We start from the raw sequence: 26,083 nt of genomic DNA on the forward strand, positions 1-26,083 counted from the left end.
AGCTCACCTGAGCCGAAGCCTCAAGTGAGTTTTTCTTATCAAAACTTTCCATTTTCTGTCGATCGTTGTCGTAAACTTTTCATATTTTCATCTTCTTTACCAGAAACACTGGACTAATTTCAACCAAACTTGGCACAAAGCATCCTTATGTGAAGGCAATTCAAGTTTGTTCAAATAAAGGGCAATGTCTCTTTCAAAGGGGAGATAATCACGAAAATGCAAAAATAACATTCTAGGCATTAATTCTCAAAAATTTATATTTTGTAATGGTCTGTGAGAAAAAAAGTAATGGAACGGGAAAACAGCAAATTCTAGAAGGGATTGCAAAATGAAATCATTTTGTGGTATTATCAGCACACCAATGTAGATGTACGAGATTTTTTTTCTTTCCATGAAGGCATCACCTAAATACAAAGTATCATCTGTAAGAATGCATTTGACCATTCCTGAAGCATGATGTAATCCGAACTTTACAAAAGTACATTGTAAAAGGGAGAACCAGTGAATGGAAGGAAAAATAGACCATAGCTTCAATGCACCTAATTTTAATAAGATCCATGAAATTATTTACAAATAATATAATAATTCACAATCTGTGTTCAAATACATGAGTACAGTCAGTTACACCTATATTTCTATTCATTAAATAAACTCAAAACATTTTATATCACATTGTGTCTGCAGTAATTGAAAAAAGTAACATTCATTATGAATGAAAGAATTTTATTCCATAGATGATTATTTTTTCTCCTCGTGTACATTTATAATGTTTTATCTTGTGTTAAGTTGACCTGGTGTTGCAAAGAGCCCCCCTCCTTGTTTACTTGCTGCTCTTGATGGTGCCAATCCAAGGAGCTTCTGAACATTCTGTGAAAATAAAAATATATATATATTCAGTACAACAGTGTATCATTCTTGTTAACAATGTAGAATATTGATACTTGTTGTTTTTTCATGGTGTGTGATATTTGTTTATGTAATATATGTCTCTTGATAAAGACGCAGGCTGCGTCGAAAATTTGAGTTTTAAATAACCAACAGTGCCGTGGCCTTTTCAGTGTTTTTATATATATATATATATATATATATATATATATATATATATATATAATGAAATAAAATCATGGGTCCTACAAAGTGAGAGTTCACTTTAGATAAAGCTATCAGTGTTGATCTTTCAGTGTTATGACTGTTTGAACATTAAAGAAAAATACATTGCACCTGAGAGAACTCAATTTTTCTTATTATGTAGTTTAATCAGTCATTTCCTACAGCATTTCTGTATTTTTTCATTATCTAAATATTCATAACTTGCTGAGTAGCTATTCAGTAAACAACTTCAGGTTGAAGTTACCTGTTTATCATCAATGACCTAATGTAATAAGAGGAATGCATAAAATTCGTCTTTGCAAGGGGATGCATATATTGCTTTTATAGCAAAACTCTCAGAACGCTTAATTTATTTACCAACTCTTACTCCAACACACCTGTCAGAGGAGTTCTTAAATTACATGTACATGTATTTTAAACAGCTTTCTTGCAACTTTGAATATTGTGTTTAAAAGACTGCAAACCATTTCATTTTGACATGTGACATACGTTGACCACACCTACCTGTCTTATCGACATGGTGCACAAGATATACAAGAAAATGAAAGAACATTCGGAGTAATCATCCCCTCCCAAGTTTCTATGGGAGATTCCCTGCAATAGACTAATTGGCACGAATGGCATCTTGGCTACAACTCGACCATCAAATCTGTAGAAGATCAATACAAATTTCTGATGTTTTCCCTCAGATTTTAAAACATTTTATTTGTAAAATTTAATTTCATACTTTAACATTTGTCTCATATATAATTCAAAAGCTTTAAAAATCATGCAGTCTTTCTTTAACTCCAGTTTTTCTTTTATCAGTAGCAATATTTTACAAGGTAGTGCTTTTATTACTTCATCTCTTGTTTTCTGTCAAATTCAAATAAAAGTCCTATTACAATCTCAGATCATTTGGAAAATATTTTCTTACATAGAGTTAAACATGCTGAGGAGAGCTGTAAAGGCAAATCCAATGGCAAACATGGACTTCATTTTCACCTGCAAACAAATTTTAAACCTGAACATTATTCTCCATTATAATGACATACTTCAGTGGGGGTATAATTAAAATTCAGTATGAAAACAGACTTACAAAGGATAAATCCCGATTATGATTTTTCAGTTTTTCTTCTTGACGCTCTAAAAAAAAAAAATCAATTTGAAAACCAATTTGATAATATGTAGCTAAAAAAGCATTTCAGATAACGAGGTGCATACATTTAATAATAATTTATATCTAGTAAAACCTTACAGCAGAGTTACATGCTAAGAATTTCTAAGGAAAATCAATTATCACGCCTCAGACAAAATTGTTGAAATCTAATTGGTCAGATCTTGGTCACATGACACTGTGGGGAAAAAAGTATCATGCGAGAAAAAATCCATATTGAGCGAGTAATTTATTGTCGGGTTCGACTTGCAGCCGTGACAAAATGGCGAAGCCATTTGGGCAGACTAAGTTGTATGATATAGACCCCCCCCCCCCCCCCCCCCCCCCCCACATATACAGTTAGAGGTCATTGACGTGATAAATTTGTTACACAGTTAGTTAGTGACCTGATACAGAAAAATACATGGTGTGAAAATGCTTCACTCGCCTGATACGGGTTTTCTTTTCACACCATGTATTCCATATCAGATCACTAACTAATGGTGTAACTAATAATATTATACATATATTGCTGCATGAAAAGTTTATTGGAATATCATTGTGTAGAGGAAACAGTTATATACACATTATATATACATGTACCTTAATTCAACCAATGTATTTACATTTAGATTCAACTCTGCTGCTGGTTGTAATATTAAGAAAACCTTACAAAATGTATTTTGGCAGCTACTTTGAATACAATAGGCTATTTGAGGGACAGCAGTCCCCTTTTTGTAGTAATGTACATCCCCTTTATTTCTAAAATAAACGTGTCCCTTTTTTGTGTTCATTTACAATGTGAAAGGTAAAAAAAACAAGAGGCCCATGGGCAACATCGCTCACCTGAGTCACCTTGGTCCATATCGGAAGACTTTCTATATATATTTGCATGTAAAACCGTTGTCCTTATTATGGTCCCAACCTACTCCTGGAGGCCATAGTTTTTGCAAACTTGAATCTACACTATCTCAGAAAGCTTTCATGTCAATGTGAACTTCTTTGGCCCAATGGTTCACGAGAAGAAGATATTTGAAGATTTTTCCTATATATTTGTATGTAAAACTTTGATCCCCCCTTGTGCCCCCATCCTACCCCCAGGGGCCATGATTTGAACAAACTTGAATCTGCTCTATGTTAGGAAGCTGTTCATGTGAATATCAGCTTTTCTGGCTCAGTGGTTCTTGAGAAGAAGATTCTTAAAGAATGTCCCTATATATTTGTATGTAAAACTTTGATCCCCTATTGTGGCCCCATCCGACCCCCGGGGGCCAGGATTTTAACAATTTAGAATCTGCACTATACCAGGAAGCTTTCATATAAATCTCAGCTTTTCTGGCACAGTGGTTCTTGAGAAGAAGATTTTTAAAGATTTTTCCTATATATTTGTATATAAAACTTTGATCCCCTACTGTGGCCCCATCCGACCCCCGGGGGCCAGGATTTTAACAATTTAGAATCTGCACTGTATCAGGAAGCTCTCATATAAATCTCAGCTTTTCTGGCTCAGTGGTTCTTGAGAAGAAGATTTTTAAAGATTTTTCCTATATATTTCTATGTAAAACTTTGATCCCCTACTGTGGCCCCATCCGACCCCCGGGGGCCAGGATTTTAACAATTTAGAATCTACACTATATCAGGAAGCTCTCATATAAATCTCAGCTTTTCTGGCTTAGTGGTTCTTGAGAAGAAGATTTTTAAAGATTTTTCCTATATATTTCTATGTAAAACTTTGATCCCCTATTGTGGCCCCATCTGACCCCCGGGGGCCAGGATTTTAATAATTTAGAATCTGCACTATATCAGGAAGCTTTCATATAAATCTCAGCTTTTCTGGCACAGTGGTTCTTGAGAAGAAGATTTTTAAAGATTTTTCCTATATATTTGTATATAAAACTTTGATCCCCTACTGTGGCCCCATCCGACCCCCGGGGGCCAGGATTTTAACAATTTAGAATCTGTACTATATCAGGAAGCTCTCATATAAATCTCAGCTTTTCTGGCTTAGTGGTTCTTGAGAAGAAGATTTTTAAAGATTTTTCCTATATATTTCTATGTAAAACTTTGATCCCCTACTGTGGCCCCATCCGACCCCCGGGGGCCAGGATTTTAACAATTTAGAATCTACACTATATCAGGAAGCTCTCATATAAATCTCAGCTTTTCTGGCTTAGTGGTTCTTGAGAAGAAGATTTTTAAAGATTTTTCCTATATATTTCTATGTAAAACTTTGATCCCCTATTGTGGCCCCATCTGACCCCCGGGGGCCAGGATTTTAACAATTTAGAATCTGTACTATATCAGGAAGCTTTCATATAAATCTCAGCTTTTCTGGCACAGTGGTTCTTGAGAAGAAGATTTTTAAAGATTTTTCCTATATATTTGTATGTAAAACTTTGATCCCCTATTGTGGCCCCATCCGACCCCCGGGGGCCAGGATTTTAACAATTTAGAATCTGCACTATATCAGGAAGCTCTCATATAAATCTCAGCTTTTCTGGCTTAGTGGTTCTTGAGAAGAAGATTTTTAAAGATTTTTCCTATATATTTCTATGTAAAACTTTGATCCCCTACTGTGGCCCCATCCGACCCCCGGGGGCCAGGATTTTAACAATTTAGAATCTGCACTATATCAGGAAGCTCTCATATAAATCTCAGCTTTTCTGGCTTAGTGGTTCTTGAGAAGAAGATTTTTAAAGATTTTTCCTATATATTTCTATGTAAAACTTTGATCCCCTATTGTGGCCCCATCCGACCCCCGGGGGCCAGGATTTTAATAATTTAGAATCTGCACTATATCAGGAAGCTTTCATATAAATCTCAGCTTTTCTGGCACAGTGGTTCTTGAGAAGAAGATTTTTAAAGATTTTTCCTATATATTTGTATGTAAAACTTTGATCCCCTATTGTGGCCCCATCCGATCCCCGGGGGCCAAGATTTTAACAATTTAGAATCTGCACTATATCAGGAAGCTCTCATATAAATCTCAGCTTTTCTGGCTCAGTGGTTCTTGAGAAGAAGATTTTTAAAGATTTTTCCTATATATTTGTATGTAAAACTTTGATCCCCTATTGTGGCCCCATCTGACCCCCGGGGGCCAGGATTTTAACAATTTAGAATCTGCACTATATCAGGAAGCTTTCATATAAATCTCAGCTTTTCTAGCTTAGTGGTTCTTGAGAAGAAGATTTTTAAAGATTTTTTCTATATATTTGTATATAAAACTTTGATCCCCTACTGTGGCCCCATCCGACCCCCGGGGGCCAGGATTTTAACAATTTAGAATCTGCACTATATCAGGAAGCTCTCATATAAATCTCAGCTTTTCTGGCTTAGTGGTTCTTGAGAAGAAGATTTTTAAAGATTTTTCCTATATATTTCTATGTAAAACTTTGATCCCCTACTGTGGCCCCATCCGACCCCCGGGGGCCAGGATTTTAACAATTTAGAATCTGCACTATATCAGGAAGCTTTCATATAAATCTCAGCTTTTCTGGCACAGTGGTTCTTGAGAAGAAGATTTTTAAAGATGTTTCCTATATATTTGTATATAAAACTTTGATCCCCTATTGTGGCCCCATCCGACCCCCGGGGGCCATGATTTGAACAATTTAGAATCTGCACTATATCAGGAAGCTTTCATATAAATCTCAGCTTTTCTGGCACAGTGGTTCTTGAGAAGAAGATTTTTAAAGATTTTTCCTATATATTTGTATTTAAAACTTTGATCCCCTACTGTGGCCCCATCTGACCCCCGGGGGCCAGGATTTTAACAATTTAGAATCTGCACTATATCAGGAAGCTTTCATATAAATCTCAGCTTTTCTGGCACAGTGGTTCTTGAGAAGAAGATTTTTAAAGATTTTTCCTATATATTTGTATATAAAACTTTGATCCCCTACTGTGGCCCCATCCGACCCCCGGGGGCCAGGATTTTAACAATTTAGAATCTGTACTATATCAGGAAGCTCTCATATAAATCTCAGCTTTTCTGGCTTAGTGGTTCTTGAGAAGAAGATTTTTAAAGATTTTTCCTATATATTTCTATGTAAAACTTTGATCCCCTACTGTGGCCCTATCCGACCCCCGGGGGCCAGGATTTTAACAATTTAGAATCTGCACTATATCAGGAAGCTCTCATATAAATCTCAGCTTTTCTGGCTTAGTGGTTCTTGAGAAGAAGATTTTTAAAGATTTTTCCTATATATTTCTATGTAAAACTTTGATCCCCTATTGTGGCCCCATCTGACCCCCGGGGGCCAGGATTTTAACAATTTAGAATCTGCACTATATCAGGAAGCTTTCATATAAATCTCAGCTTTTCTGGCACAGTGGTTCTTGAGAAGAAGATTTTTAAAGATTTTTCCTATATATTTGTATATAAAACTTTGATCCCCTACTGTGGCCCCATCCGACCCCCGGGGGCCAGGATTTTAACAATTTAGAATCTGCACTATATCAGGAAGCTCTCATATAAATCTCAGCTTTTCTGGCTTAGTGGTTCTTGAGAAGAAGATTTTTAAAGATTTTTCCTATATATTTCTATGTAAAACTTTGATCCCCTATTGTGGCCCCATCCGACCCCCGGGGGCCAGGATTTTAACAATTTAGAATCTGCACTATATCAGGAAGCTTTCATATAAATCTCAGCTTTTCTGGCACAGTGGTTCTTGAGAAGAAGATTTTTAAAGATTTTTCCTATATATTTCTATGTAAAACTTTGATCCCCTACTGTGGCCCCATCCGACCCCCGGGGGCCATGATTTGAACAATTTAGAATCTGCACTATATCAGGAAGCTCTCATATAAATCTCAGCTTTTCTGGCTTAGTGGTTCTTGAGAAGAAGATTTTTAAAGATTTTTCCTATATATTTCTATGTAAAACTTTGATCCCCTATTGTGGCCCCATCTGACCCCCGGGGGCCAGGATTTTAACAATTTAGAATCTGCACTATATCAGGAAGCTTTCATATAAATCTCAGCTTTTCTGGCACAGTGGTTCTTGAGAAGAAGATTTTTAAAGATTTTTCCTATATATTTGTATATAAAACTTTGATCCCCTACTGTGGCCCCATCCGACCCCCGGGGGCCAGGATTTTAACAATTTAGAATCTGTACTATATCAGGAAGCTCTCATATAAATCTCAGCTTTTCTGGCTTAGTGGTTCTTGAGAAGAAGATTTTTAAAGATTTTTCCTATATATTTCTATGTAAAACTTTGATCCCCTACTGTGGCCCCATCCGACCCCCGGGGGCCAGGATTTTAACAATTTAGAATCTGCACTATATCAGGAAGCTCTCATATAAATCTCAGCTTTTCTGGCTTAGTGGTTCTTGAGAAGAAGATTTTTAAAGATTTTTCCTATATATTTCTATGTAAAACTTTGATCCCCTATTGTGGCCCCATCTGACCCCCGGGGGCCAGGATTTTAACAATTTAGAATCTGCACTATATCAGGAAGCTTTCATATAAATCTCAGCTTTTCTGGCACAGTGGTTCTTGAGAAGAAGATTTTTAAAGATTTTTCCTATACATTTGTATATAAAACTTTGATCCCCTACTGTGGCCCCATCCGACCCCCAGGGGCCAGGATTTTAACAATTTAGAATCTGCACTATATCAGGAAGCTCTCATATAAATCTCAGCTTTTCTGGCTTAGTGGTTCTTGAGAAGAAGATTTTTAAAGATTTTTCCTATATATTTCTATGTAAAACTTTGATCCCCTATTGTGGCCCCATCCGACCCCCGGGGGCCAGGATTTTAACAATTTAGAATCTGTACTATATCAGGAAGCTTTCATATAAATCTCAGCTTTTCTGGCACAGTGGTTCTTGAGAAGAAGATTTTTAAAGATTTTTCCTATATATTTGTATGTAAAACTTTGATCCCCTACTGTGGCCCCATCCGACCCCCGGGGGCCAGGATTTTAACAATTTAGAATCTGCACTATATCAGGAAGCTCTCATATAAATCTCAGCTTTTCTGGCTTAGTGGTTCTTGAGAAGAAGATTTTTAAAGATTTTTCCTATATATTTCTATGTAAAACTTTGATCCCCTATTGTGGCCCCATCTGACCCCCGGGGGCCAGGATTTTAACAATTTAGAATCTGCACTATATCAGGAAGCTTTCATATAAATCTCAGCTTTTCTGGCACAGTGGTTCTTGAGAAGAAGATTTTTAAAGATTTTTCCTATATATTTGTATATAAAACTTTGATCCCCTACTGTGGCCCCATCCGACCCCCGGGGGCCAGGATTTTAACAATTTAGAATCTGCACTATATCAGGAAGCTCTCATATAAATCTCAGCTTTTCTGGCTTAGTGGTTCTTGAGAAGAAGATTTTTAAAGATTTTTCCTATATATTTCTATGTAAAACTTTGATCCCCTATTGTGGCCCCATCCGACCCCCGGGGGCCAGGATTTTAACAATTTAGAATCTGCACTATATCAGGAAGCTTTCATATAAATCTCAGCTTTTCTGGCACAGTGGTTCTTGAGAAGAAGATTTTTAAAGATTTTTCCTATATATTTGTATGTAAAACTTTGATCCCCTATTGTGGCCCCATCCGATCCCCGGGGGCCAAGATTTTAACAATTTAGAATCTCCACTATATCAGGAAGCTCTCATATAAATCTCAGCTTTTCTGGCTTAGTGGTTCTTGAGAAGAAGATTTTTAAAGATTTTTCCTATATATTTCTATGTAAAACTTTGATCCCCTATTGTGGCCCCATCTGACCCCCGGGGGCCAGGATTTTAACAATTTAGAATCTGCACTATATCAGGAAGCTTTCATATAAATCTCAGCTTTTCTGGCTTAGTGGTTCTTGAGAAGAAGATTTTTAAAGATTTTTTCTATATATTTGTATATAAAACTTTGATCCCCTACTGTGGCCCCATCCGACCCCCGGGGGCCAGGATTTTAACAATTTAGAATCTGCACTATATCAGGAAGCTTTCATATAAATCTCAGCTTTTCTGGCACAGTGGTTCTTGAGAAGAAGATTTTTAAAGATTTTTCCTATATATTTGTATATAAAACTTTGATCCCCTACTGTGGCCCCATCCGACCCCCAGGGGCCAGGATTTTAACAATTTAGAATCTGCACTATATCAGGAAGCTCTCATATAAATCTCAGCTTTTCTGGCTTAGTGGTTCTTGAGAAGAAGATTTTTAAAGATTTTTCCTATATATTTCTATGTAAAACTTTGATCCCCTATTGTGGCCCCATCCGACCCCCGGGGGCCAGGATTTTAACAATTTAGAATCTGTACTATATCAGGAAGCTTTCATATAAATCTCAGCTTTTCTGGCACAGTGGTTCTTGAGAAGAAGATTTTTAAAGATTTTTCCTATATATTTGTATGTAAAACTTTGATCCCCTACTGTGGCCCCATCCGACCCCCGGGGGCCAGGATTTTAACAATTTAGAATCTGCACTATATCAGGAAGCTCTCATATAAATCTCAGCTTTTCTGGCTTAGTGGTTCTTGAGAAGAAGATTTTTAAAGATTTTTCCTATATATTTCTATGTAAAACTTTGATCCCCTATTGTGGCCCCATCTGACCCCCGGGGGCCAGGATTTTAACAATTTAGAATCTGCACTATATCAGGAAGCTTTCATATAAATCTCAGCTTTTCTGGCACAGTGGTTCTTGAGAAGAAGATTTTTAAAGATTTTTCCTATATATTTGTATATAAAACTTTGATCCCCTACTGTGGCCCCATCCGACCCCCGGGGGCCAGGATTTTAACAATTTAGAATCTGCACTATATCAGGAAGCTCTCATATAAATCTCAGCTTTTCTGGCTTAGTGGTTCTTGAGAAGAAGATTTTTAAAGATTTTTCCTATATATTTCTATGTAAAACTTTGATCCCCTATTGTGGCCCCATCCGACCCCCGGGGGCCAGGATTTTAACAATTTAGAATCTGCACTATATCAGGAAGCTTTCATATAAATCTCAGCTTTTCTGGCACAGTGGTTCTTGAGAAGAAGAATTTTAAAGATTTTTCCTATATATTTGTATGTAAAACTTTGATCCCCTATTGTGGCCCCATCCGATCCCCGGGGGCCAAGATTTTAACAATTTAGAATCTCCACTATATCAGGAAGCTCTCATATAAATCTCAGCTTTTCTGGCTTAGTGGTTCTTGAGAAGAAGATTTTTAAAGATTTTTCCTATATATTTCTATGTAAAACTTTGATCCCCTATTGTGGCCCCATCTGACCCCCGGGGGCCAGGATTTTAACAATTTAGAATCTGCACTATATCAGGAAGCTTTCATATAAATCTCAGCTTTTCTGGCACAGTGGTTCTTGAGAAGAAGATTTTTAAAGATTTTTTCTATATATTTGTATATAAAACTTTGATCCCCTACTGTGGCCCCATCCGACCCCCGGGGGCCAGGATTTTAACAATTTAGAATCTGCACTATATCAGGAAGCTCTCATATAAATCTCAGCTTTTCTGGCTTAGTGGTTCTTGAGAAGAAGATTTTTAAAGATTTTTCCTATATATTTCTATGTAAAACTTTGATCCCCTACTGTGGCCCCATCCGACCCCCGGGGGCCAGGATTTTAACAATTTAGAATCTGCACTATATCAGGAAGCTCTCACATAAATCTCAGCTTTTCTGGCTTAGTGGTTCTTGAGAAGAAGATTTTTAAAGATTTTTCCTATATATTTCTATGTAAAACTTTGATCCCCTATTGTGGCCCCATCTGACCCCCGGGGGCTAGGATTTTAACAATTTAGAATCTGCACTATATCAGGAAGCTTTCATATAAATCTCAGCTTTTCTGGCACAGTGGTTCTTGAGAAGAAGATTTTTAAAGATTTTTCCTATATATTTGTATATAAAACTTTGATCCCCTACTGTGGCCCCATCCGACCCCCGGGGGCCAGGATTTTAACAATTTAGAATCTGCACTATATCAGGAAGCTCTCATATAAATCTCAGCTTTTCTGGCTTAGTGGTTCTTGAGAAGAAGATTTTTAAAGATTTTTCCTATATATTTCTATGTAAAACTTTGATCCCCTATTGTGGCCCCATCCGACCCCCGGGGCCCAGGATTTTAACAATTTAGAATCTGCACTATATCAGGAAGCTTTCATATAAATCTCAGCTTTTCTGGCACAGTGGTTCTTGAGAAGAAGATTTTTAAAGATTTTTCCTATATATTTGTATGTAAAACTTTGATCCCCTACTGTGGCCCCATCCGACCCCCGGGGGCCAAGATTTTAACAATTTAGAATCTGCACTATATCAGGAAGCTCTCATATAAATCTCAGCTTTTCTGGCTTAGTGGTTCTTGAGAAGAAGATTTTTAAAGATTTTTCCTATATATTTCTATGTAAAACTTTGATCCCCTACTGTGGCCCCATCCGACCCCCGGGGGCCAGGATTTTAACAATTTAGAATCTGCACTATATCAGGAAGCTCTCATATAAATCTCAGCTTTTCTGGCTTAGTGGTTCTTGAGAAGAAGATTTTTAAAGATTTTTCCTATATATTTCTATGTAAAACTTTGATCCCCTATTGTGGCCCCATCCGACCCCCGGGGGCCAGGATTTTAACAATTTAGAATCTGCACTATATCAGGAAGCTTTCATATAAATCTCAGCTTTTCTGGCACAGTGGTTCTTGAGAAGAAGATTTTTAAAGATTTTTCCTATATATTTGTATGTAAAACTTTGATCCCCTACTGTGGCCCCATCCGACCCCCGGGGGCCAGGATTTTAACAATTTAGAATCTGCACTATATCAGGAAGCTCTCACATAAATCTCAGCTTTTCTGGCTTAGTGGTTCTTGAGAAGAAGATTTTTAAAGATTTTTCCTATATATTTCTATGTAAAACTTTGATCCCCTACTGTGGCCCCATCCGACCCCCGGGGGCCAGGATTTTAACAATTTAGAATCTGCACTATATCAGGAAGCTCTCATATAAATCTCAGCTTTTCTGGCTTAGTGGTTCTTGAGAAGAAGATTTTTAAAGATTTTTCCTATATATTTCTATGTAAAACTTTGATCCCCTATTGTGGCCCCATCTGACCCCCGGGGGCCAGGATTTTAACAATTTAGAATCTGCACTATATCAGGAAGCTTTCATATAAATCTCAGCTTTTCTGGCACAGTGGTTCTTGAGAAGAAGATTTTTAAAGATTTTTCCTATATATTTGTATATAAAACTTTGATCCCCTATTGTGGCCCCATCCGACCCCCGGGGGCCAGGATTTTAACAATTTAGAATCTGCACTATATCAGGAAGCTTTCATATAAATCTCAGCTTTTCTGGCACAGTGGTTCTTGAGAAGAAGATTTTTAAAGATTTTTCCTATATATTTGTATATAAAACTTTGATCCCCTACTGTGGCCCCATCCGACCCCCGGGGGCCAAGATTTTAACAATTTAGAATCTGCACTATATCAGGAAGCTCTCATATAAATCTCAGCTTTTCTGGCTTAGTGGTTCTTGAGAAGAAGATTTTTAAAGATTTTTCCTATATATTTCTATGTAAAACTTTGATCCCCTATTGTGGCCCCATCTGACCCCCGGGGGCCAGGATTTTAACAATTTAGAATCTGCACTATATCAGGAAGCTTTCATATAAATCTCAGCTTTTCTGGCACAGTGGTTCTTGAGAAGAAGATTTTTAAAGATTTTTCCTATATATTTGTATATAAAACTTTGATCCCCTACTGTGGCCCCATCCGACCCCCGGGGGCCAGGATTTTAACAATTTAGAATCTGCACTATATCAGGAAGCTCTCATATAAATCTCAGCTTTTCTGGCACAGTGGTTCTTGAGAAGAAGATTTTTAAAGATTTTTCCTATATATTTCTATGTAAAACTTTGATCCCCTACTGTGGCCCCATCCGACCCCCGGGGGCCAGGATTTTAACAATTTAGAATCTGCACTATATCAGGAAGCTCTCATATAAATCTCAGCTTTTCTGGCTTAGTGGTTCTTGAGAAGAAGATTTTTAAAGATTTTTCCTATATATTTCTATGTAAAACTTTGATCCCCTATTGTGGCCCCATCTGACCCCCGGGGGCCAGGATTTTAACAATTTAGAATCTGCACTATATCAGGAAGTTTTCATATAAATCTCAGCTTTTCTGGCACAGTGGTTCTTGAGAAGAAGATTTTTAAAGATTTTTCCTATATATTTGTATATAAAACTTTGATCCCCTACTGTGGCCCCATCCGACCCCCGGGGGCCAGGATTTTAACAATTTAGAATCTGCACTATATCAGGAAGCTCTCATATAAATCTCAGCTTTTCTGGCTTAGTGGTTCTTGAGAAGAAGATTTTTAAAGATTTTTCCTATATATTTGTATGTAAAACTTTGATCCCCTATTGTGGCCCCATCTGACCCCCGGGGGCCAGGATTTTAACAATTTAGAATCTGCACTATATCAGGAAGCTCTCATATAAATCTCAGCTTTTCTGGCACAGTGGTTCTTGAGAAGAAGATTTTTAAAGATTTTTCCTATATATTTCTATGTAAAACTTTGATCCCCTACTGTGGCCCCATCCGACCCCCGGGGGCCAGGATTTTAACAATTTAGAATCTGCACTATATCAGGAAGCTCTCATATAAATCTCAGCTTTTCTGGCTTAGTGGTTCTTGAGAAGAAGATTTTTAAAGATTTTTCCTATATATTTCTATGTAAAACTTTGATCCCCTATTGTGGCCCCATCTGACCCCCGGGGGCCAGGATTTTAACAATTTAGAATCTGCACTATATCAGGAAGCTTTCATATAAATCTCAGCTTTTCTGGCACAGTGGTTCTTGAGAAGAAGATTTTTAAAGATTTTTCCTATATATTTGTATATAAAACTTTGATCCCCTACTGTGGCCCCATCCGACCCCCGGGGGCCAGGATTTTAACAATTTAGAATCTGCACTATATCAGGAAGCTCTCATATAAATCTCAGCTTTTCTGGCTTAGTGGTTCTTGAGAAGAAGATTTTTAAAGATTTTTCCTATATATTTCTATGTAAAACTTTGATCCCCTATTGTGGCCCCATCCGACCCCCGGGGGCCAGGATTTTAACAATTTAGAATCTGCACTATATCAGGAAGCTCTCATATAAATCTCAGCTTTTCTGGCTTAGTGGTTCTTGAGAAGAAGATTTTTAAAGATTTTTCCTATATATTTCTATGTAAAACTTTGATCCCCTATTGTGGCCCCATCTGACCCCCGGGGGCCAGGATTTTAACAATTTAGAATCTGCACTATATCAGGAAGCTTTCATATAAATCTCAGCTTTTCTGGCACAGTGGTTCTTGAGAAGAAGATTTTTAAAGATTTTTCCTATATATTTGTATATAAAACTTTGATCCCCTACTGTGGCCCCATCCGACCCTCGGGGGCCAGGATTTTAACAATTTAGAATCTGCACTATATCAGGAAGCTCTCATATAAATCTCAGCTTTTCTGGCTTAGTGGTTCTTGAGAAGAAGATTTTTAAAGATTTTTCCTATATATTTCTATGTAAAACTTTGATCCCCTATTGTGGCCCCATCTGACCCCCGGGGGCCAGGATTTTAACAATTTAGAATCTGCACTATATCAGGAAGCTTTCATATAAATCTCAGCTTTTCTGGCACAGTGGTTCTTGAGAAGAAGATTTTTAAAGATTTTTCCTATATATTTGTATATAAAACTTTGATCCCCTACTGTGGCCCCATCCGACCCCCGGGGGCCAGGATTTTAACAATTTAGAATCTGCACTATATCAGGAAGCTCTCATATAAATCTCAGCTTTTCTGGCTTAGTGGTTCTTGAGAAGAAGATTTTTAAAGATTTTTCCTATATATTTGTATACAAGAGGCCCAAGGGCCTAGAATCGCTCTTCTGATAAATTGTACAACCCCACCATTTCTATTCTTAGCCTCTTAGTATTCTAAATCTTTAGTTAAATCCTAAGAATTCAAAAAAAGTAGGTCAATGTGACCTACTTTTTGGTTTACACATTTTGAGAACCCAAGAAATATCAACTGACAAAGTTTAATGATTTTAAGCCAATTAGTATCTGAATATTGAAATATAGCTGTCAAATTCCAATCGTAGGTCATGGTGACCTACTTTTTGGTCAGCGAACTCCGAACATGCAAGACCCATCAACTGACAAAGTTTGATGACTGTAGGTCAAATAGTATCTGAAATATATAAATATAGCCGTCCAATTCCAAAAGTAGGTCAAGGTGACCTACTTTTTCGTCAACACCCTTCAAACATGCAAGACCCAACAACTGACAAAGTTTGATGACTGTAGGTCAAATAGTATCTGAATTATATAAATATAGCCGTCCAATTCCAAAAGTAGGTCAAGGTGACCTACTTTTTGGTCGACACCCTTTGAACATGCAAGACGCATCAACTGACAAAGTTTGATGATTGTAGGTCAAATAGTATCTGAAATATATAAATATAGCCGTCCAATTCCAAAAGTAGGTCAAGTTGACCTACTTTTGGTCGAAACCCTTCGAACATGCAAGACCCATCAACTGACAAAGTTTGATGACTGTAGGTCAAATAGTATCTGAAATATATAAATATAGCCGTCAAATTCCAAAAGTAGGTCAAGGTGACCTACTTTTTGGTCGACACACTCCGTAGACTCAAGATGCATCAACTGTCAAAGTTTGATGATTGTAGGTCAATTAGTGACTGAAATATATAAATATAACTGTCAAATGCCAAAAGTAGGTCACAGTGACCTACTTTTTGGTCGATACACTCCGAAGACTCAAGATGCATCAACTGACAAAGTTTGATGATTGTAGGTCAAATAGTGTCTGAAATATAGTAATTTAGCTGTCAAATACCAAAAGTAGGTCACGGTGACCTACTTTTTGGTCGACACAAACCGAAGACTGAAGGCGCATCAACTGACAAAGTTTGATGATCCTAGGTTTTACAGTGCCCAAAATATGCATCTAAAATTGAAAATGTGAAATTTGAATATCTGCAAAATTCAAAAAGTAGGTCACTGTGACCTACTTTTTTATAAATTTGTTTCAAGGCCTCAAGATGCATCAACTTACAAGATTTGATGATTCTAAACCTCTCGATATTTGAAATAACAACTTAAAATATATCTATAAATGATAAGCCATAAAATTCAGAAAGTAGGTCACGGTGACCAATTTTTCAGTTGACGCATTTCAAGGTCCCATGATCCACCAACTGACAAGTTTTGATGATCATAGGCTTCAAAGTGTCCAAGATATGCATCAAAATTAATTTTAAAATAAATACCTGCAAAATTCAAAAAGTAGGTCACCGTGACCTACTTTTGAGACAACTTGACACAAGGTCCTAAGATGCATCAACTCTCAAAATTTGATGATCCTAGTACTTATAATGACTAAAATATCAATGATTTAAGGAAATATAAATTTAGGTCAACTTTGAAGTGACCTTGAGACCACGCCCTTTGCCCCAGGGTAATGCCTTGAACAATTTTTAATCTACAACATATCCTCATCCTTATGTGTAAGTTTGGTGATAATCTGCCCAGTGGTTCTTGAGAAGAAGATTTTTTAGCAACCACTACTTTTGTTTGTATTTTCCTGATTATCTCCCCTTGTTAAAGGGTCACATCCCTCTATTTAGTATGTATGAAAGCCCTTGGGCCAATGATACCCTGTAACAAATTTGAAAAAAATTGGCCAAGGGGTTCTTGAGTTATAGCCCTTTTTCTAAAAAGTTTACGCACACCGCACAAATGGCCATAGCATTAGCTCTTTGAGCCTTCGGCTCAGAAGAGCTAATAAAACTTTGATCCCCTATTGTGGCCCCATCCGACCCCCGGGGACCATGATATTAACAATTTAGAATCTGCACTATATCAGGAAGCTCTCATATAAATCTCAGCTTTTCTGGCTTAGTGGTTCTTGAGAAGAAGATTTTTAAAGATTTTTCCTATATATTTGTATGTAAAACTTTGATCCCCTATTGTGGCCCCATCTGACCCCCGGGGGCCAGGATTTTAACAATTTAGAATCTGCACTATATCAGGAAGCTTTCATATAAATCTCAGCTTTTCTAGCTCAGTGGTTCTTGAGAAGAAGATTTATAAAGATTTTTCCTATATATTTGTATGTAAAACTTTGATCCCCTATTGTGGCCCCATCTGACCCCCGGGGGCCAGGATTTTAACAATTTAGAATCTGCACAACCTAATAAAGCTTATCTATAAATTTCATCTTTTCTTGAGAAGATTTTTTAATGACCCTACCCTATTTTTACCTTTTCTTGATTATCTCCCCTTGGAAGGTGGCCTGGCCCTTTATTTTAACAATTTAGAATTCCCTTTACCTAAGGATGCTTTGTGCCAACTTTGGTTGAAATTGGCCCAGTGGTTTTTGAGAAGAAGTTAAAAATGTTAAAAGTTTACAGACGGACGGACGCCAGAATACGGGTGATCAGAAAAGCTCACTTGAGCTTTTAGCTCAGGTGAGCTAAAAACTAAAAAGAAAACAAAAAGATTAGCAAATGTGATTGGGACATGATGTCAGATTGAACAAATAGAAGGATGGAAGGATAGAAGCCATGCCTATCAAAACACAGAGCATAATCAAAACTATAAAATCTGATCATCATGTCTATACCTAGCTTTTTCTTCTGACTTCTGTCTGATGTTTCTCCACCTTCTTTTTTCTTTTCCACTGTAAAGAGCAAATATTTCTTGAGTGTAAGTTATGAATTCATTACAATTTGCAATGTAGTATCTGCAGAGACCACTGACCTTCCGAAAGTAAAGTTTCCCAGTTTACTTTCGGAAGGTCGGTGGTCTCTTCCCAGGTACATTGTATCTGGGTTCTCTCTTCCACCAATAAAAAACTGGGTGCCACCAGATAACTGAAAAATTGTTGAGTGTGGCGGAAAACATCAATCAATCAATTAATCAAGCTATTGTGTGCATAATATGTTTTATTATCCTTCAGAATAATACAGTCAATTTCATTGGTCGAGGGCTGGTCACGTAAAGGGAGACAATTCGTGATGTCTCCCTCACGTGCAGGGTGACAACTGTGTTGTCTCTCTCTAGAAGTGAGAAAGTTCTATGAAAAATAATTGAAAATATGCAGAATCATTTATCATTAACTTCAATGTCAACATTAACGGTCAAAAATAACAATGGAGAAGAAAAATATTTCCATTTTAATGCAATTTTGCATTTCACTTGATGTTTATGTTTTTGTTTTGAAATGCGTTACCAAATGTTTACGTTTGACGTTATGTTTTTGCGTCAACTTCTGTGACGTCACAATTAAAACTTTTCTCTTGTTTAACTTTCTCAAACCTCAATGTTTTGCTTTCATTAATATATAATATCTAATAAATGTAGGACATTGAGTGTAAAACAAAATAATGTATGTAGTTGAGGGTAACATTTATTTCACCCCTCGAAAACTATTGGAAATTTATCAGAATTTTCTGCAGAGAAAGTTATTACGAATTTGTTGATGTTTTAAATAAAAAAGATACATGATACAAGTCCATAAATGTGTGATAGTTTTTGTTAACGTTCAGATTCTTCAGGATAATAAAACTATTATGGGCTGTTTAGAAGGGAGACATCACAAATTATCAGGTCTCAGTAGGGTTATCACCCTTGGTCGCCCTCAGGTGATAACTCTACTAGGACCTGATAATTTGTGATGTCTCCCTGCTAAACAGTCCATAATTGTATGATGTATTGTGTCTTCCTAAATCTCATGCAAAACAGAACACAAAATTATCAAAAATTGATCATGTTCAGACTCGCACTTCATTACTCACATTTTTTGCTCTGTTTTTCAACTTCTGCCTTCAACTTTTTGTACTTTTCCGTGCGATACACTAGGAGCCATGTCAATCCTAAGTAAAGTACAAAGTATAGATTTAAAATGCAGGCAGAGAATAGATGAGGAAAAGTCACCAGCTATTTGGCACAACAATATTAAACACTGTTGAAATGAAGGTCTTGTGTTTACATGTACAACTGTTATTAATACTGGACTCAAAATGAAACATGACAAGCAGCCGGTGAAATACTAAGTCCGTTTTCAATTTCATTTTAAATTACATTGATTTGATTACAATCCAGATGCAAAATCATATCAATTTGCAACAAATACATAAATATACTTAGGAACCACATCAATTTATGGTATGAAAATTGCATCTAGATTAACCAAAAGCACAGACTTTAATTTCAATAGAAAGATCAACTGTTGGGTTAAGACTCTGCAATAATTAGTATTCTAAATAAGATGTTAATTAAAAAATTGTAAACATTTGAGACCATAAAAACAGAATTTTGTTCTAACTTGGGCTTTGACAGCCTTACATATAACATTTTTTACATGTTTGTTTTGGTACAAGTAGGTAAATTTAGCAGCTGAAAATGAAATCACAAATGCAGAGAGAGAAGGGGGGGGGGGGGGGGGGGAGGAGAGAATCATTTTTATTTTAGATATGAACAGTTCAGTGTACACACATGTATCATATTTGAACATCACTGTATGTGTGTGTTCCTGACTTTTATTTTGACTTTCAAGTTAATAACACACCTTCAAAGATATTTTTATGGAAGAATGAGTTTTTGTATGCCTGTTTTTAAAGATTTTCCCTATAAATTCCCATATGAAATTTTGTTTGCCAATTGTGGCCCCACCCTACCTACCATGTGGCCATGATTTGAACAAACTTTAATGACCTTAAGATGCCTGCATTGAATATCACTAATCAAGACCCTGTCATTATCATATCAATCTAATTAAAATTAGATGTTGGATCCGCTCACATACTCGCTACACTAACGTTAGTGTAGCGAGTATGTGAGCAGATCCAACATCTAATTTTAATTAGATTGTTATCATATATACATGTAGTTAAAAATTCTCTAGTAATAAAATGCTCCTAAATTCTAGGGAATTTTAGTGTGCAATACCTGGGCCATTATTGAACGCCAACTTTTCATGAATAGGACCTGCACCAAAACCTTTAGTTCAAAATATCTGACATTTTCCTGGCTTTTTTTTATGATTTTGATATTTAGTGGTATCTGACGTTTGCCAGTAAATATCAAAATCATAAATTAAAAAAAAGCCAGGAAACCGTCAGATATTTCAGACTACGAAACGTTCGGAGTACAATTAAGTTAGGCCACTGATAAAATGTGTTGTGTTTCCGCTAACCCGACCGACCCTAAATTATAGCCCCGACCCTAGAATTTTTTTTCGATATTTAAAAAAAATCGTCATTTTCCCGGAAAAAATATATTCCCGGTTCTTGGTTTTGGTTTTAGTTAGACATTGAGATGAAGTCATTCAAACGCTTTAATGATATACAAAACTGCATGGTATTGGGTCAAGCGTTTAAACAACATTGATAATGTTTCTAACTAACAGCATGACCTAGCACTATCAAACTTCCCGTCTCCTGCTCAGTCAGCCATATTTGAAATACTGCGTCTGAAACTGTGACGTCACGGGTATTCTATTTATCTCGCTTCTGTTTCTTTCTATTAGGATATGGTACATGCGCGAGTGCTATCGAAAATTAGTCTATTTTTAAATGTATGCGCACACATCAGATTCCGAAAGAACACAAAATGTCGAGCCCGGTGGTATGAAATTAAGTCTGATCGTGCGAGAAAATTTTTATCTACGGTAATTTAAATTCGAATCAGTTGACTTCCGCTAGTTTTTTCAGTTCAAATCGTGATAAAGAATATATATTTGCAGAATTTTATTGCTCATTAATGGAATTTTGTTGAATAAAACGATAATTTTTTCATGGTTATAGAGGATACGTAGATTCTTTTGGTATTTTTTTTGTGGGGGTACACGTTCGTATTACAGGTTACACTTTGACTGAAAATCATAAGTCTGGCACAGAAAAATGACATAATGAAGTAATGTGCTGAATATTTTAACAACATGAGGAACAATACAAATTAATCTCATAAACACATTGCCCCCAGCTGCGCAGACGACTGTAAAAATTGTTAATACACGAAATATCACATATATGAACAAGATCCCTTATTGCTCAGAACTGCACTGCCAGCATTCACTGAGGAAGTAGGAGGGGGGGGGGGGGATATATATATATATTGTATAGTGTAATAAATTTTCTCTCCCTCTCTTATATCATTAGCTCACACATGTACACACTCAAATATATATATATATATATATATATATATAGATCTATATAATATATAAAACAGAAATAGTACACATAAATTATTATATATAGACTATATAATATATATTATATATATATATATATATATAGAAAATACTGCACTAAAACCAACATGCAACACTCAGAGATCAGTATATTAAATATGATATATGGTATAAAAAGTCAAATTAGTATATATACTCAATTGACTTTGATATTTCTAATATATATCTCTCTGTGTGTGTATGTATAACATCAAAAGTTGATATAGTATACTCATTTGACTTTGATGTTCCCATTATTTTAAAGATATATATATATATATATATATATATCAAGTCAATTTAGTATACTCGATTGACTTTGATATATCTATTGTTATTATTATTGTGTGTGTATATATACAATATACATATATATATACAAATATATATAATACACATATATATCTGTATATATATGATATCAAAAGTCGATTTAGTGTACTCAATCGACTTCAATATTCCCATTATTTTAAGTTATTACCTTGAAAATATGTCTTAAAGGGATACCTGTTTTTTCTTCCCCCTTTTATCTTCAAATTTTGTTTTTTACCTAGTGTATTTTCATTATGCTATACATGACCAGACCTGGGGTCAATTACTTTAAAATGTAACGCATTAAATTACAATTACATTGGAATTTTCACCTTTACAATTACTGTTACTTTCATTCATATAAGTAATTAATTAAATTACAATTACTTTGGTAAAGTAATGAATTACATTACACATTACAATGCAAAAAAAAAAAAAAAAAAATACAAAGAAAATTCATGAACACAAATTATTTGAAATTAACTTTTAAATCAGATTGTGATTAAGTATAAATGACCATTGACTGAACACATTAAAAGAATGTTTGTTTTTTTTTAAATAAATGGGGGGTATCCACATTTCAGATGCCTGTGGTAGCTGCTGCATGCAGTATAACATTCTGCATGTATACCCTCTAAATATTGGAGAAAAGTTGCATATACATCTAATTTGAAAAGTATGTGAATACTACTTATCTTTCACCATACATCTTGATGACTGAATTTCAAGTTCATATAAATTTTCTAAAGAATCTTATATTTATAATTTTAAAAGTTGTGTCCGGAGGAAAAAGTTTTCATCAAGATATTTGGTAAAAGATGAGAGTTGTCTGTACTTCTCATTTGAGTCTGAGCACACATATATAAATAATATATAGGTGGTTTGAGACCAAGATGGACATTTAAATGTTATAAATCAGTGTGTTCATATGCATACACTTAAAATAATCCTTGTTTATAATGGAAAGTATTGTTGCATATATACATACTAATTTGCTACATTGTGTAAAAACAAATAATGAAAAGGACAAAATCTATTCAAAACTTTATTTTTTCTACAGAAATGGAGCATGAATTAAAGTTAAAGTGTATGTGTAGGCTCTGTGGAGTGAAAATTCCCATTAATTCCAAGTCTCATCCCAAAGAAAACTTCAAAGCTGCAATCACCTCCCTTTATTATATTGACATTGACAGTGACTCTGTGAACATTCATCCTCCTGAAATTTGTACAGCATGTAGACTACGACTCACACGACATTTTCTACAACAAAAAAAGTAAATATAAGAACACATATCAAATGTAAATCCCCTCTGCATATAGACTAGATACTGCTACATCTATGCATGTTCATTTTCATGAATTCTTGCACATTATTACACTTATAATTTGTGACACTGTATTACACAATCTCCTCTAAAACTAATATATCATCAATAAGTTTTAAAATAATCGTCAAATACAGCTTACCTTGTCTGTAGAGGGCTCGAGAGAATAGCGCGCGGCTATAGCGAAAGTAGGGCTCGACGTTCTTGCAACCGGAAATACGGTAAAGGTTATTGCCCCTACGCACGAGTTATCGTTCTTTGCAGGAGACGGCTTATATAACGGAAGTTTGATAGTGCCTAGTGGCTAGTACCTCCATGCGTGCTCACGCAACGGTGATTTAACAATTGAAGTTAACAGACGGTCGAGAGACTCTGCCAAGTGTCATGTTTTCATAGAAGACTTTCTTTTGTTAAAATTGCCAACTCCTATGTTGTTTTTAGACGGTGGCTATTTATAGCCATGCACTGTCTTATGCTATCGTTTCAGCGGGCATTACTGTGTATACACGGGGACCCTAGTTTTATATGGGGGTCATGATGCAGAGTGACAGACATGAATGTCCAGTCTGTCAAATTTGTATGCACATCCTTGGTTTCTGCTGCAGTTCTAACTGAAAACACTATGGAAAAAGACCGCAAATAAAGCAGTGAGCGCATCCAGGTTGATGGCTGGTGAGAGCCGAGAGGAAAAAAAGATGTGCAGATTGTTTTTAAAATAAAAATTTATGTCCGGTAAAAAGTTTTAGCTGGAAGAGAGTTGGATCCCATTAGGATAAGTGGGATCTGCCCAGACTGTCTTCCTACCCTTGTTCCATTTAGATAGTGAAAATACATTCAGAAATGTATTAATAAACTTAAAATATGTTAATGATGTTGATATTTTGGTGATGATTTAATATATTTTTTCAAAACCACCACATTATTTTCTTGTCAAACATATCCAATAGAAGTATTCCTGACCTATGACAACCAATCTAAATGTAGAAACAATATATCTGGTACTTGTAGAGCATAGTGGCATAGAGGAGTTAACTTTTGTGTTTTATGCTAGATATGTTTCATTGAAAAATATAGTTTCTTATAAAACATCTGGAAATATCCTCAGCCAATAACGGGTGAAATGTTATGATTGAAAGTTTATTTGCAATGCAATTTAAGCAAAATTTTATTTTGAAAGTATAACATTTCGGTTGAGCATCACTGAAGAGACATTATTTGTCGAAATGCGCATCTGGTGCATCAAAATTGGTACCGTATAAGTTTTACATTATGACCCCTGGGTCGAGGCCTCTGCTGGTGGACTGTTAGTCCCCGAGGGTCTCTACAGCCCAGTAGCTAAGTACTTCGTTACTAGCTTGAAAATACGGATGTATATTTAATTGCTGTTATAAAATTTTGAAATTCATTTCAAAATTAAGGATTATCTCCCTCATGCATAGCTCTTATCCTTGGACGAATTTGGCTCCACTTTTTTGGCACGCTGTTTTTGGCTATATTTAGCTCTAAAACTTCATAGTTATTTCGGATTTCAAACATTTCGGTTGAGCATCACTGAAGAGACATTATTTGTTGAAATGTGCATCTGGTGCATCAAAATTGGTACCGTATAAGTTTTACATTCAATAGAACATTTAACTTGTGCAGTAATTGGGGCTATACGGACCGTGGATATCGGCCTGGATAGCTCAGTGGTTAGAGCACCTGACTAGGAATGCAGGGGTCCAGCCAAAGATTTTCTCCTTCCCATACTACATTTGGTGCCGTTGACCACCCCTGGTGGTGCAGGTTGGCCTGTCAGGGGCGAAAAGAACCTGGGTTGATATTGAAAGACAATTATAATTGATCTTAAGGAGGGAGGAATGTAGTAATTAGGGCTATACGGACTGGATAGCTCAGTGGTTAGAGCACCTGCCTAGTAATGCAGGGGTCCCGGGTTCGATTCCCGGTACAACCAAAGATTTTCTCCTCCTTCCTATACTACACTTGTTAAGAGTTTTCAATGTTTTTGCATACTTTGAAAAAATAAAATTTTAAAAAAAAATAAAATTTATTTCCTACCTACCTACCCTATTTTTTTCTGGAACGTTAGCGGAAACTCAACAATTTTTATCGTTGGCCTTACCATCATTTCATGCTTAGTCGTAAACAAAGATTGCATATCAGTTATACTTGGTAATCTCTGGTAGCCCGTAATCTGGTTTCAATATTTTATCAATGAATTATTAATCAATTCTTATAACAATTCAAACTTGATTTTACTGAACGCAGTGGACCAGTCAACATCATTATTCACATTTTGAAACATTTCACATGCAGTAAATAGTAATCAATGCATTTTGGATGAACGTTGGAAATGCACATAATTGTGATATTGCACACATTCATATCAGTGCCAATATTGATTGTTTCTATTTTGACAATAAAATGAATGAATTATCAACATAAAACAACTGAAATATAGTTAGCTGTATAATAAAGAAGTTATTAAATTTTTATTAGTGAATGTATTGACACTCCGCTCAAAAGTTCGCGAATTCTTCATACCCAATTCGGCCAATATTCACCTATATATCTAAATACGCAGATAAGTTCAATAAATCTATAAAATAGGATTTTACAATCTATACGTACAGAGACATATATAATTATTTGTCTCTGGTGAATCATGGATGCATACTAAAATGAAAAGAACTCCGTAATCTCTGCTGAAAAAATGATAATGAGCTATTTTTCCAAAACGATAACAAAAAATAAAAATTTGTCAAATTACCCTCTCCAAGTAAAGCTGTGCAAACTGAAATAAACACGATTAGTAGACAATCTGACAACATTGCGGCACCAATTTCAATTTCGAATTTCCTCAGGTAAGTAATATCTAATATCCGGCTGGTACTTGATCATTGTTTCCGGATACTCATTGTCGGGCTCGGTGTCCTATTAGATATTTGTT

General features: G+C 35.9%; 1 protein-coding gene and 1 long non-coding RNA gene across 2 annotated transcripts; both read right to left on the minus strand.

Moving 5' to 3' along the window:
* Positions 1–706: 706 nt before the first annotated feature.
* LOC125680395 (calcium load-activated calcium channel-like) lies at positions 707–26,061 on the minus strand. The gene is made up of 7 exons (XM_048919953.2): positions 25,904–26,061; positions 19,059–19,136; positions 17,885–17,941; positions 2,189–2,235; positions 2,027–2,094; positions 1,615–1,759; positions 707–867 (listed from the first exon to the last, which is right to left on the minus strand). The coding sequence occupies exons 1-7, from the start codon at positions 25,962–25,964 to the stop codon at positions 772–774; spliced, it is 552 nt and encodes a 183-aa protein (XP_048775910.1). The 5' UTR covers positions 25,965–26,061; the 3' UTR covers positions 707–771.
* Positions 22,840–25,249, minus strand: LOC130051993 (uncharacterized). The gene is made up of 2 exons (XR_008800299.1): positions 23,276–25,249; positions 22,840–23,068 (listed from the first exon to the last, which is right to left on the minus strand). It is a non-coding gene; the product is annotated as an uncharacterized LOC130051993 (long non-coding RNA).
* Positions 26,062–26,083: the final 22 nt, after the last annotated feature.

Source organism: Ostrea edulis, chromosome 2, assembly GCF_947568905.1.
Source record: "Ostrea edulis chromosome 2, xbOstEdul1.1, whole genome shotgun sequence".
Classification (NCBI taxonomy): Eukaryota; Metazoa; Mollusca; class Bivalvia; order Ostreida; family Ostreidae; genus Ostrea; species Ostrea edulis.